Source organism: Dissoconium aciculare, assembly GCF_010015565.1.
Source record: "Dissoconium aciculare CBS 342.82 unplaced genomic scaffold K489scaffold_14, whole genome shotgun sequence".
In the NCBI taxonomy this organism is placed as follows: domain Eukaryota; kingdom Fungi; phylum Ascomycota; class Dothideomycetes; order Mycosphaerellales; family Dissoconiaceae; genus Dissoconium; species Dissoconium aciculare.
Window position 1 is genome coordinate 628,375 of NW_022984964.1, and position 12,185 is coordinate 640,559.

The window sequence follows — 12,185 nt, forward strand, 5'->3', positions numbered from 1 at the left end:
AAAATAATCATCAAAAGCAGAAGCGAGCCCGTCGAAAAGGATACATCCAGCGGGGAGGATCAATGACTGTTCAGCAAGGGCAGGAGTCTATTCAGAACGAGGTAGTTGCGGAGCAATTGCAGAATAATGCTGAGAATATTGATTCAGCATTACTAATTGAGCAGCCAAAACGTGCTCGTACAAAAGCACCAAGCAGGTGTAGTAGATGTGGTTCATTTGAGCATAACTGTAGAACCTGTACTTTGTAATACTGGTGTCGTTATTAGTATAGCTATAATATTGTAATTGCAATAAGTCGTCAAAGGCACATTGGACGGAAACTTGACCGGCTTGGTAGTGTGACCGGCTCGGTAGTAGGGTACGTTATGACGAATTATTATGTAAGCAGGCCGTCAATTTCTTTATCGATAATGATAAGTTTCTGCCCAGGTGGTCTGCGACAGTAGAAGTTCAATCGCGGGTCTCTTCTATCATGGAACTCACTCAACAACGTGAATTTAATGCAAAGCAAGATGCCCCGTTTCGGTGAGGAAGCCGAAAGTCACATCCTGCACAAGTCAAATGAGGGCAGACACAACATCGACGCAACAATGAATGAACCCGAACGTGAATAAATCTCAATCGTTACATTCTCTGCCTTCGTTCAGCGTCTCGCCACGAACGCCATTAAATTCCTAACCTATCCCAGATCTAACCGATCAAACCCCTCAATCACACTTCTAAAATACGCATCAAGCAATCCAATGTCTCACCATGATCCTATCGCTACCTAGTGCGGGGAACTCCCCTCCCTCGAGTAAACAGACGAAGCACCCGACGACGACGACGACGCGGGACATCCGTGAAAAGGCACATCCCGCCGAGTCGCAGGATAGAAAGATACCGCCGGGCCGTCTTGATGAGCCAAAATGTCCATCGCGCTGAAAAAGCCGGTCGAGAGGCGATTGCTGAGAGACTGTCGACGACGGGCGGGGTCGGAGGTAGAGGTCTCGGAGAGGGCGCTGTAGTTGCTTGTGAAGCTTCTCCGGTTGGTGTTCTTGTTGGTGGTGGTGGTGGACTTGTTGCTGAGAAAGCTCATGAAGCTTCTCCGCTTATTGTGCTTGTCACTGCTTGAGGATGAGGTGGTGGATGGAGATGCGCTGAGACGGCTTTCGCGGCGAAGACGGCGGTCTTGGTCGCGTTGCTGGAGTTGGGCCGCTTGGGCGAGGACGTCTTCGTCGGTGTCCAAGTAGGAGAAGTTGAGGTTGTAGGGAGTGCTTGTGGCACGGTATGTGAGGAGGGTGAAGGCCATAGTTGGGGACAGTGCGGGACTTGGGGTGTTGGTGACTTGGTTGGATTGTACTTGGATGTGATGATTGTAGACTCTTTCTTGAGCGGACAAGTTGGTGTTTCAGATGATGAACTTGTGTGAAATGTTTTGTTTTGATCTGATCGGAAAAGGGACATTCTATCGACAATACGAGCCTCACTTTATATATTTCGCACCATCCATGAGGAAATGTCAATCTTCGGGCTTTCGCAGTTTTACAGATCAAACGTCACTGCAAGCTCTCAATTGCAATCGCATGGCCATTCCGACCACATGGCTGATCAGTCAACCACGCTTCAGCTGAGAAACCTTACACTATACGGCCCAAAATTGGACCGAAGGTTACAATGCCGAAGATTATTGTAGATGGAGTGATAGGGACCGGAAAGAATTGACTCGTACCGTATCATCCGGAACCCGGAGCAAAGCCGTATCCGACGCGGCTCCAAGGTAATAAGGGCATCAACGTCGATCTCCACGAGATGTCCGTACACCCGTATACCGTAAAAGGATAAGGATGGATCTGACGCCGGCGTTTACGCCGATCAAGCGCACCTCCTACAGATCGCTCCTTCATTCGCGTGTCATATCATTTCGGTCTTCGCCGAGCGGATCAGGGTCTGCCAAAGGATCACCTTCAGTCTTCGCCGAGCGGAGCAGGATCTGCCAAACTCCTTGATTACGATACCCGCAAGCTAACGTTACGAATCAGCTTTGTACGATACCGTGGATGCCCAGAAGTCATCATTATGTATCAGCTATGTACATTACCCGCAAGTCATCATTATGAATCAACTACGACAGCCGCACGTCATCGTCGTGAATCAGCAGGCTTTGAAGAAGCAATGCTTTCATCATTGAACAACGGATCTTCAGTACACTGGAGACACAGGTCCAATACACCAATGATAAGGGGATCGGCATTGAAATGTGTTACTATTATGAGTCCTGAAAATCGATGGGTCTCGAACACGCAAGGGATCTGCTTCTCTTCGCTCGTACCGACTTCGCATCGTACAGGCTTTTAGACTTTCACCCCGAGCCACTAGTGAGGCGACGACCGAGAACTTTACCTCGTTTCACATTGTTCGTCGATTATTCTCGAAATCATGTCGTATAGTGCAGTTCAATCGTGCCACGGTGATATGGAAAGATCCAAAGTCCGGATAGAGCCCAATTTACTCAGGGTATCCCCGAACTCACTGGCGGCATCGAGAAGAAGGAAATCCTGAGTGTGTATGAGCGAGACTGGAGAGAGAAGGAATGGAATGTCAAAGGATTCCCGTTGATGCCGCCGCCGGCCCGCAGAGTTGGAAATCGGCACTCGGGCATCCTTTGGACCCCGTTATTATCATGATCCATGGATCTTCACGTGTCTGTGTGGGCGTCGTCTTTGAAGCCTGAGGCACTCCACCGCTGACTACTGCTTCAAGGAACAACCACTGCCGATGTTCGCCGCGGGGGTCATGGAATGCATCATCGCCGAATGTCCACAGCTCTCTATCCGTCTGCGCGTCACCGGCTCAGGAATTTGACCGTCTCCGAGTGGAGATCACTCTATCCCTTCGGTTGATATTACCTGATTCCAAACTACCGGAATCCAAATCAACCTCCCCATCATGCAACCAACGCAAATCCTCCGCGCTGGAGGCCGACCCGGCTTCTGGACCCGATCAATAGAAGAGTTCAAACGACAAGCCAGCATCGCCGTACAAATGGAAGGCCTCCTAGTCCCCAAGAGGCCATACTACCTCGCCAAGTTCGACAAACCCGACTCGATTCCGCAATGCAAACTCATGTGCGACAGCATTTCCTTCGGCGGCTACAGCAAAGCCAGCCTAACATTCCAACCCGGAACCACCACAACCACCACAACCACCGACCCCAAAAGCGGCAAAGACTTAACCACAACGACGGAAGACCCCGACAATCCTTCACACGCCCTCTTCAAAGGCACCATCAACACCGCTCTCCCGCCCAACAAACCCGACGTCCAACGCTCCGGCTTCGCCGCCTGGCGCACACACGACCGAGGAATGTGGCTGTTCGGGCGTCTCCTCCACGACATCGATCCCTACGGCTACCTAGCGCTCCGCGTGAAATCCGACGGGAGGAAATACTTCGTGAACATCCAGACGGAATCCATCGTGCCCACAGACATCCACCAACATCTCCTGCCTTGCTTCAAACCGGGCCAGTGGGAGACGGTCGTCATACCTCTCCACGCGTTTGTCCGGACGAATTACGGAATGGTCGTCGAGCCGCAGAAGGAGATGCTAAGGCAGAAAGTTCGATCGGTGGGGATTGGATTGACGGATCGTGTGCAAGGGCCTTTTGAGCTCAGGATCGCGGAGATTTATGCGACGAACAGACCGCCGAAACGCTCGGCGGAGAGTGGGTTCGATACCAGGACCGAGGAGGAGGAGAGGAAGGAGAAAGAAAATGAACCGGAGAAGATTATGATTTGAAAGATCCCAATGTAGAAACCCCGGAAGAAGAGTATCCGGCGTCCGCCCTGGAGGCCTCGTTGAATGGTCTGGGCGACGGCCTCGTTCACACGAGACACCCTCAGCACCATATATACGGCGAGCAGAAATCTTCCGCCGCTCGAGCGCATGCGCTCCAACAATCGCCACTGGAACAATCGTTCCCTCTGATCCTCCATACCCGCCACAATGGCCAGCGACCGAACAAAGACGGCGAAGTTCAAACGTCACCTGGCCCTCTCACCAAGGCCAAAGTATGGCGACCAACCCGTCGTCGCAGTCCCTTACGGACAGACGCAGTGCGCGACTCCGAAGGCGGAGGAAATGGCGTTTCGTGATGTACAATCAATCCTCTATTAGAGAAGTCTATGAATATCTCTCTGATATACAGGCTTTCGAGACACACACGTCCAAAGCCCCAATGTAATTATACATGGAAGAAAATTCATCGATACCCGACACAGGTGTTCCTGTGCATGATCTTGCGGATCTTCCTTCGTTCGTGTCTAGGCAGGGAAAGTTGAAATGTGTCTCGATGCTGTCGATCGTTCGTCGTACGATTCTGTCATGGGGGGTCTTCATGACCGATCGATCTTCCCTCGCCAATCCGCGACATGATCGTTGATGACCTTCGCCGCAGCCTCGGTCGTGAAATTCCGACCGATGGCTTCGACGAAATCTCCTTCAGGGTCTAGATCGAAAGGAAAAAAAAGGTCAGCGATCCAAAATCTTCGCGACAAATCAGAAGCTGTTGGAAAAAAACGTAAAAACTCACCCATCAGGTAGAAATAAATGCTGTGGTCCACCAGATAATCCTGTCCAGGCTTGACATCCTTCGGCGTGGAGAAATACACCCTGTACGCCTTGCAGACCTCCTTGACCTCGTCCCACGTGCCCGTCATGCCCAGAATCTCCTCGTGGAACTCCTTCAGATACGACTTCATAACCTCCGGCGTGTCCCGCGCGGGATCGCAGCTGATGAAAATCGGCTTGAGGACGCCGGCGCCATGTTTCTCCCGGACCAAGTCGATCATGCCGGCCATCTTATCCAGCTCCTCGGGGCAGATGTCGGGGCAATGCGTGAAGCCGAAGTAGACCAGCGTGTATTTCCCCTTGAGGTTGGCTTCGCTGAAGTCCGCGCCGTTGTGGTCCGTCAGGTGGAAGGATCCGCCGACCAGCGGCTTGCCGATGCCCTTGTTCGCCTCGGCGATCCGGGCCCGCGACATGCGCGCTTTTTCGTACCGGAAGTAGAGTGTGAGGCCGCCGCCGGCGATGAGGAAGAGGAGACCCGCTTGCCAGGAGAAGGGCTGGAGGGAGAAGTTGGTTAGTATCGTGGGTAAGTTTGTCCGATGGAATTCAAGTGCGACTTACGCCGAGGCGGTATTTGGATTTGGCTTCTTCGACGGTTTTGTAGGTTCGGCGGGGTTGGAGAGGGCCCCTTGTTGCTGATTGGGAAGGTTGTTGTGTTGAGGTACGGCTTAGTATAGACGACCCATTATTGGAGCGCATTCGCAGGGCATTTTTGCTGGATTGTGCCGCGGTGGTGCTGGTGAAGGTCCTCCGCGCGGTTGCTGCTGTCGCGGTGGCGCACTGACGGCAGATTTGCGATGACATGGTTCGCATTGATGAGGAGAGTTGAGTTGCCATTGTGTCGGATGGTTGATATGACAGCCCTTCTTGGTCGACGGTGGATGATGTGGTAGTGAAGTGCTCGCAATTCAATGACGATTTCTCCGCAAATGTTCGAGCGCCGATTCGGGGGTTACGTAATCAAGTTTCCCATCCACCACCCCCGACTCTGCTCAGTGCTTTGAAAGGATGCTCTGCAGCAAAAGGAGGGTTTGGTCTTGTGTCTATGTGAATACAAATCGTCTATCGTCTATCTCATCAAATTCGTCTTCGGTCAAAAGATCCAATCGCGAGTTCCAGCCATCATCCTTCTCAGAATGGCAGATCCATGTCCTCAGCGCTCTCCTCTTCCTTCCGTGCCGCTGGTGGTTCCAGCACATTCCTGATAAAAGCCGCCAAAGCTGTCACATACGTTTGCCCACTCGGCAAGAAATGGCCACCGGGATGATATATCAATCGTGGGACTTGACCCTCAGGTCCCTTCCCATCAGCGCAGCCATCGAGCAGTTGCAGACTTCGTTCCTCGGAGACGACGGTATCTACGCTACCGATGAAATGGCACACCGGCGTCGTCATCTTGGGCTCGTAGAAGGGCTCGTATAGGGGGTTATTGCTCGCGGCGAAACCTGAATATGATACTCCAAAGCGGAGTTGAGGATGGATCGGACTGTCGTTAGAGCCAGAGCCGTTGGATATGAAGGACTTCGGAAACGGCATTCCGCCCTTTTGCTCTGCGGCATCGAAAGCCTGTCGCCGTATAGGCTCACAGAGTGACGTGACCATGCCTGCCAATGCACCACCTTGTGAAAAGCCCAATACTCCATCGAACGGTCCCTCGGACTGCATCGTTTTTGCTATCGTCCCCAAACCCTCTTCGATGCCCTGATACACATAGGGCTGCCCATCACCTTTGCGCCGCCACCAGCCGTAAGCCTCGGAGGATTCCTTGGGATCGTGGCCATCATATCCGGGAATGTCGGTTGGGTCAAGATGGATCGGTCCGGTCGGAAATACAAAATCTATGCCGCCGGGAAAGTCCTTGAGATGGCCTGGTTTCGGCGCAGGCGGGAATTGCTTCGCGAGGCTCTTTTGTAGTGCTTTGGTTTTCAAGGAGAATAGCTCGCCATTTTGTGTGTAACCGTGAAGCATTAATATTTTGAGTTTCCTTGTTGCATCTTGTTGAGACATCGTGTCCGTGTGGAGTGAATGGAGCGCAGAGGGAGATCTTTGCAAAAAATATATCGGCAAGACAAACGCTCGACTTGATCGTGACGATGCCAGCAGACCAATCCTTGTACTTGAACGCATATGTTCCCTTGGACTCTCATCAACAGCTTCTCCGTTGCCAGAATCAATTGATCGATATATCGAACGTGCTTTTCCTCAAACTGAACTCGTGAGGATTGACGGACGGATCAAAGACCAACCCTAACCCCCAGATGGGAAGAAAGTGCCAGCCCTAACCGTTTCATCACGTGTGTTTTCAGGGTCCTTCCACCGCCGCATCAGCTGCTGTGCCAAGCTGGAATCGAATCGCCGCGACGAATGTTCCATTGATGAGCGATGCGAATTAGCCCTGACGGCCGCTGTCTGTACACGTCGCCGCAGAACATTAATTAAGTCATATCGAACACCAAACAGCCGCATCACCAACCATCGCATCACCCATAATTCTCTACATAAAGTTACACGCAACAACCCAATCGTCGCCAATCCTTCACAAAACAAATACACATCACATTCCGTCGCCGCAATGGACCAAGCAAAGGAACTCCTCGAAATGCCGCGCGAATTCCTCAAGGATGGCCAAGGTTTCATCACGAGGTGTAGCAAGCGTGAGTCTTTCCTTCTCCCTCTGCGCCCGCGCAACGAAAGGAACATTCGAAGAGAACAAACAGAAGAGGAGGGGAGAGGAGAGAGACAAACGGGAACTTGATCGAGCGAAATATGACTGACGAATGGATTTGGTTTTCCCAGCCGACCGTCGCGAATTCCTGCGCATCTCACAGGCCGTCGGAATGGGCTTTTTGATCATGGGTGTGATCGGATACATTGTCAAGCTGAGTACGTTGTCGCCCTGTCCATCCGGTCATTCATGTTCTGCCATCTCCTGGGAATTGCGCGCGGATCGCGAATGGAAGAAAGGAGAAGAGAAAGAAGAGAGAAGGAAAGAAAGGAAGTAGAGCGAAGTGAAGCTGACGGATACGCACAGTTCACATTCCTGTCAACAACCTCCTCGTCGGTGGTGCATAGAGCTCCGAAATTGCGAGATTCGTCGTGGCGAGGAGGCATGGTCGAGGCATTGCTTCAGGGGTGGTTACGGAGGAGAATGATGCGGTGGAGAGAGGGCGCGTGGTTTATCGGCTGCGGTATCATGCGCGCACTCGCTAGGAGAAGACCCCTGGCTGACTGGCCGGATTCAAAAGCACTTGAGATGATAGTTTGCGGAAGGTATGGAGTTTGCGAAGGCAGTATCTCTTTGTCATCGATCAAGGAGATCCGGCTAGAATTTATTCTAACCCCGGAAGACATGGACACTTCTCGATCGCGGTATCATGAGAGTCCATCAGCTGCTTCATCACAGTCGGGCAGTAAAACCCCACTGATTCCCATCCCGATTCATGTATAACGTACAAAGATCTACATAAAAAGAGCCATCTCCGTAGTCCGCAGGTCTCGCTCATTCACACAAGCATTCCAATCACTCAATGTCATCTTCATCTACGTAATCCTCATCGCCATCGTCTTCCACTTCCTCTTCTTCCTGCTGCTCCGCCGCGCGCCTCCTCGCAAACAACGACGTCAATCGTCCCAGGCCCGTCGTCGCCTCGGCAGTAGGCCGTCGCGTGCGATAAAAGTTCTGATGAAACTGCAATTGCGGCGTGACTCTCGCGCCGCTCGGACTCGCGCCGAGGCTGGGCGCAGCCTGGAACGTGGTACCGTCCGCATGCTTCGGATCCGAGACGTCGCCCAATTCATCCTCGTCCACATCGTCGTTCCATGTGTGCACTGTGCAAGTTCCGTACTCGTGGCCCCAGCCGTTCCAAGATGTGGCCGCGATGAGCGGGGCTGAGGGGTGCCAGGAGCAGTCGCGGACGATGGTGTCCCAGGAACTGCGGTCGCTGTAGCCGTAGCTGCCGTAACCGGAGGATTCGACAGGGCGGGAGTTCCGGGTTGCGGAGAGGACGTCGATGGGGCTTCCCGCCTGTGTGCCGTCGAGGTTGTAGATGTACACTTTGCCGTCTTGGCTGCCGGTGTAGATGTAGCGGGCGCCAGTGGAGCCGGCGGGGGAGAAGTGGCAGCGGATGAGCGTGCTGAGGACAGCGTGACCGCGGAAAGTCACGAGGGAGCAATCGTTGGGGTGGGGAATGTGGTTTTCCGTGTCGTAGGGAGGATATCTGTAGTCGAACTCGGCTGGTGGTCTCTGTGAATGGTTCATGGATTAGCAAAAGCTATCAAAATGATGACGCTTACGTGACAACTTACGTCTGTGTAGATCCGTTCTCCCTCGTCTGTGCTGATCATCTTGCGTAGATCCCACAGCTTGCACGTCTGGTCCTTTCCATTACTGATGACATATCTACCGTCGCCCTTACTGTCGATGTACGTCAAACCTTCGGTGTGGCCGAGGAACATTCCAGCAGGTCGCATTGACGCAAGTGATCGTCGATCCCAGACTTTGAGCGTAGTGTCGTCCGAACCCGAATATAGAATATGAGGACTCATTCTGTCACCGAAGCAGACCGCATTGACGTCTTGGTCGTGGCCAGGGATCCTCAAGATGGTCTTGCGTGATTCGAGATCGTACACGTACACGCTATCGTCGCTAGTCCCTGCAACTATCTCACTACCATCACCACTAAATCGCAAACTCCAAATGCCAAAATGTGAATGATTGCGCAGAGAAGCGCCTCGTCGCGAGGTGTCTCTGAAATCGAGGTACTGCGGATCTGAAGTATCGCCCTGCTCAGTGTTGGCGAGACAGACCTGATTCCGGATACTGCTGTATGCTAACAGCTTGTTGTCAGGTGATAGAGAAGCGTCCGTAATAGTCCACGATCCACCCGGGTAGGTGACGGTCTTGTAGTATTTCCAATCATACGGGTTCGATGTGTCATACATCCGAACCTTGAAATCTTGTCCACATGCGAAAAAGAACGAGCCGTCCTCACTGAATTGTCCCGAGAAACATCTGGCAGGGAAATGCACAATGAGATCGGCTTTGGTTCTTGGAATCATATCCTGCGTCATCAGTCCGTTGAGGGCTCGTAGTCGACCTCGATTTTCAATCCCCATCTCTCGATCGAATACCCTTCGGGCCAGTCGTTTCCGTTTTCGCAATGTGTCATCTGTGTATTGGTAACCGCATGCCGTACGCTGACAATGATCATTGGTGCCGAAATTACCAGTGCCCATGAGCTTTCGGCCAGTCTCTGACGGAATCGGGGGATAACGATCGCCATGGAAACTCGTTCTCCGGGGACGTGGCCGCCGGCCGCCGTAGATGTGGCTGAAGCCTTCTTCGTCATCATCATCATCCGCACCGCGGCCATTTCCTCTGACCTGTATGCCATATTGTTGTTGCAGGAACCGGAGGAGCTGTTGCGGGGTGACTGTCCGAGATCGATGTTTGTTAGCAAATTAATAGACGACTTTTTATACGGGTCACAACTGGAATTACGAACTTCCGATTCTTTGAGTAGGGTTTGCTTGAGTTTGAGTCTGAGGTTGAGGTATCTGATTGCCGCCCTCGGTGTTTCCGTCGGCATTCGTGACGTCTTGCGTTCCTGAGTCGAGGCGAACTTCCGCACCGTTCCCCGTTCTCAGCACTCCCTCTTCGGCGTCATAATAGAGCGTAACTTCATTTGGATCTTGATCTTCTTCGTCTTCGTCTTCATCGGTCTCCTCGGTTTCTTCTTCGACGATGGTATCGCTCGCCAACTAGATGCGTCGATCAGTATCAGAGAGACGAGCATAAAATTACCACCATGACCAAGCAGCGAAATGCGACATTTGGCGAGTTCGATCGTGGTCATAGTATCGTATTTGAACTCAGAAATGTCCACGAGCTCACTCACCTCATAATCCATGTCGTCATCGTTCGCATCCTCGCTCTCGGTCTGCCAGATATTCGCCTCATCCGCACTGGGACTCACAGACTCGGACGTCCTGCTATTTGAAGACATATCGTCGCAAGATCGATCGAGAGTGACTGGCAATGGGTGAATTCCTGTCCAATGCTATTGTCTCGCAAGGAGTTGTCTTTTGGACATCGGCGCGCCACCAATTCGTGAGCTAGAGAGGTGTAAGCTTATCGGCAATGCGGAGGAGGATGGCCACGGGATTAAGGATTCTTATCGCCGGGTCCGCTTCGGCTTGTCTGCATACCTTGGTACACGGCATCGGTTCACACATCGCCTCTGTGATAGTGATGACATCGATGTAAATGGAAAGTAGCATAATCGCGTATTTGAATCTTATCGGCATACATATGAACATACAAGTCATCTATATCGTATTCGAGAGGAATCCAATATTCTACAGCTTAGATTGCTTCTCCCACTGCTTCACCCGGGCTTGAATCGACTCAATCTCCCGGGTCTCCTTCTCAGGAACATCCAAAAGACTGGACTGTCCCTTCCCATCATTCTCAAGATAGCCAACCGTCTCCGCGAACATACCTTCCTTCAGCGCGCGGAAAACCGCCCTTCCACTCATTCCCGGCTGAGCTTTAGCGACCAACTTCCGCTCCTCGATGTACTTGAACGCTGAGTTTAGATCACCCAGGACATCGACAATACCCTCCTTGAGCGCAGCAGGGCCGTTCAACCGGGCGGCTTCGAGGACTAACAAACGATAGGCCTGCGGTGTGCACTTTTGTCGGAAAATCGAACTCATTGGCAGTTGTAAATTCGCGCCCAACTCGACTTCATTCAGGCAGAAGAAGCCCTTGGAGGGGTTCATGAAGCGGTAGTCGTGCATCATGGCGGTCATGGCGCCGCCGGCGAAGGCGTGGCCGTTAAGCAGTGCGATGGTCGGCATCGGGTAGGTTAGGATGCGTCGCCACAGGGCGTAGAGCGTGCCGTTGAAGAAGTTGGGGGTGCTGACTGCGGTTTCGAGGTCGAGGCCATTGCTGTAGAACCTATTGTTCCAGAACGAATCAGTAAACCTTCCCTCCTCTGTGAAATTTACTAAACAGACGTACTTGGCAATCCCGGATGTGGTGATAAGAACGCCCGGTTCATATTTCGCTTCGATGATGTCTAGCGCAAGACGGAACGCATTGCAGAAATCCTGCAGATGTAAATTGTCAGCATGAGTCCTGTCTAGAATGGCTTTCTTTTCGGACTGGATCTGACTTACCGGGAGCAATCGATTGTCCGCCGGGCTGTTGAATGTGAGGAGGTAGACTTGGGTCTGTGGTTGCGTCACCACGATCTCGCCGTTGGTAGCCGCGATGGGCAGACGGAAGAGCACTTCGCCTGCTTGCGCCATTTTCTTCCGAGGTCTTCGTGTTTGTGTGGACGATGTTTCTGTGCACTTGCTTCGCGAATAAATATGTCGGTGTCGCTCTTCTGAATCTAGCTATGTATGAAGATGTGATGCAGAAGCAAAGTCTCTTCTAGATCGCGCGAGCCAAGCATCGTGAAATCGCCATGTGACGGACAGGAAGTAGATCGGACGGAATTCCGTGCCGAGGTCCGCCGTCATTTTAGGGTTGGCGTATTTCGCGACTCGGTGAAGTCGTGAAACGATTATGG

At 52.3% G+C, this 12,185-nt stretch overlaps 7 protein-coding genes across 7 annotated transcripts; 2 read left to right on the forward strand and 5 right to left on the reverse strand.

Annotated features, from left to right (window-relative positions):
* Positions 1-480: 480 nt before the first annotated feature.
* Positions 481-1,514, reverse strand: K489DRAFT_384200 (uncharacterized protein). The gene has a single exon (XM_033605801.1). The coding sequence runs from the start codon at positions 1,289-1,291 to the stop codon at positions 770-772; it is 522 nt and encodes a 173-aa protein (XP_033456316.1). The 5' UTR covers positions 1,292-1,514; the 3' UTR covers positions 481-769.
* Positions 1,515-2,928: 1,414 nt separating this feature from the next.
* K489DRAFT_326302 (CIA30-domain-containing protein) lies at positions 2,929-3,777 on the forward strand (the record flags this gene model as incomplete). Its single annotated transcript, XM_033601895.1, has 1 exon — positions 2,929-3,777. One exon carries the CDS (start codon positions 2,929-2,931, stop codon positions 3,775-3,777), a length of 849 nt encoding a protein of 282 aa, XP_033456317.1.
* Positions 3,778-3,995: 218 nt separating this feature from the next.
* On the reverse strand, positions 3,996-5,493 carry K489DRAFT_384203 (SCO1 protein). The gene is made up of 3 exons (XM_033605802.1): positions 5,167-5,493; positions 4,571-5,102; positions 3,996-4,486 (listed from the first exon to the last, which is right to left on the reverse strand). The coding sequence occupies exons 1-3, from the start codon at positions 5,440-5,442 to the stop codon at positions 4,374-4,376; spliced, it is 921 nt and encodes a 306-aa protein (XP_033456318.1). The 5' UTR covers positions 5,443-5,493; the 3' UTR covers positions 3,996-4,373.
* A 57-nt stretch (positions 5,494-5,550) lies between these two features.
* Positions 5,551-6,821, reverse strand: K489DRAFT_384204 (dihydrofolate reductase). The gene has a single exon (XM_033605803.1). It carries the CDS (start codon positions 6,610-6,612, stop codon positions 5,737-5,739), a length of 876 nt encoding a protein of 291 aa, XP_033456319.1. The 5' UTR covers positions 6,613-6,821; the 3' UTR covers positions 5,551-5,736.
* Positions 6,822-7,177: 356 nt separating this feature from the next.
* K489DRAFT_326253 (protein translocase SEC6) lies at positions 7,178-7,677 on the forward strand (the record flags this gene model as incomplete). The annotated part of the gene is made up of 3 exons (XM_033601891.1): positions 7,178-7,259; positions 7,402-7,488; positions 7,637-7,677. The coding sequence occupies 3 exons, from the start codon at positions 7,178-7,180 to the stop codon at positions 7,675-7,677; spliced, it is 210 nt and encodes a 69-aa protein (XP_033456320.1).
* A 43-nt stretch (positions 7,678-7,720) lies between these two features.
* On the reverse strand, positions 7,721-10,681 carry K489DRAFT_363734 (WD40 repeat-like protein). Its single transcript, XM_033602688.1, has 4 exons — positions 10,503-10,681; positions 10,110-10,365; positions 8,911-10,037; positions 7,721-8,848 (listed from the first exon to the last, which is right to left on the reverse strand). Exons 1-4 carry the CDS (start codon positions 10,608-10,610, stop codon positions 8,126-8,128), a joined length of 2,214 nt encoding a protein of 737 aa, XP_033456321.1. The 5' UTR covers positions 10,611-10,681; the 3' UTR covers positions 7,721-8,125.
* Positions 10,682-10,962: 281 nt separating this feature from the next.
* K489DRAFT_363739 (ClpP/crotonase) lies at positions 10,963-12,048 on the reverse strand (the record flags this gene model as incomplete). The annotated part of the gene is made up of 3 exons (XM_033602689.1): positions 11,788-12,048; positions 11,630-11,718; positions 10,963-11,566 (listed from the first exon to the last, which is right to left on the reverse strand). The coding sequence occupies exons 1-3, from the start codon at positions 11,917-11,919 to the stop codon at positions 10,963-10,965; spliced, it is 825 nt and encodes a 274-aa protein (XP_033456322.1). The 5' UTR covers positions 11,920-12,048.
* Between the last annotated feature and the right edge of the window lie 137 nt (positions 12,049-12,185).

Bases quoted from the DNA above. Each gene is read 5' to 3' on its own strand.
- K489DRAFT_384200 (XM_033605801.1), bottom strand. From the start codon at position 1,291: ATGGCCTTCACCCTCCTCACATACCGTGCCACAAGCACTCCCTACAAC.
- K489DRAFT_384203 (XM_033605802.1), bottom strand. From the start codon at position 5,442: ATGGCAACTCAACTCTCCTCATCAATGCGAACCATGTCATCGCAAATC. The intron at 5,103-5,166 runs GTAAGTCGCACT...TTCTCCCTCCAG, and splicing joins AATCCAAATACCGCCTCGGC to CCCTTCTCCTGGCAAGCGGG. The intron at 4,487-4,570 runs GTGAGTTTTTAC...CTTTCGATCTAG, and splicing joins CATTTATTTCTACCTGATGG to ACCCTGAAGGAGATTTCGTC.
- K489DRAFT_384204 (XM_033605803.1), bottom strand. From the start codon at position 6,612: ATGTCTCAACAAGATGCAACAAGGAAACTCAAAATATTAATGCTTCAC.
- K489DRAFT_363734 (XM_033602688.1), bottom strand. From the start codon at position 10,610: ATGTCTTCAAATAGCAGGACGTCCGAGTCTGTGAGTCCCAGTGCGGAT. The intron at 10,366-10,502 runs GTGAGTGAGCTC...CGACGCATCTAG, and splicing joins ATGACGACATGGATTATGAG to TTGGCGAGCGATACCATCGT. The intron at 10,038-10,109 runs GTTCGTAATTCC...GATCTCGGACAG, and splicing joins CCCTACTCAAAGAATCGGAA to TCACCCCGCAACAGCTCCTC.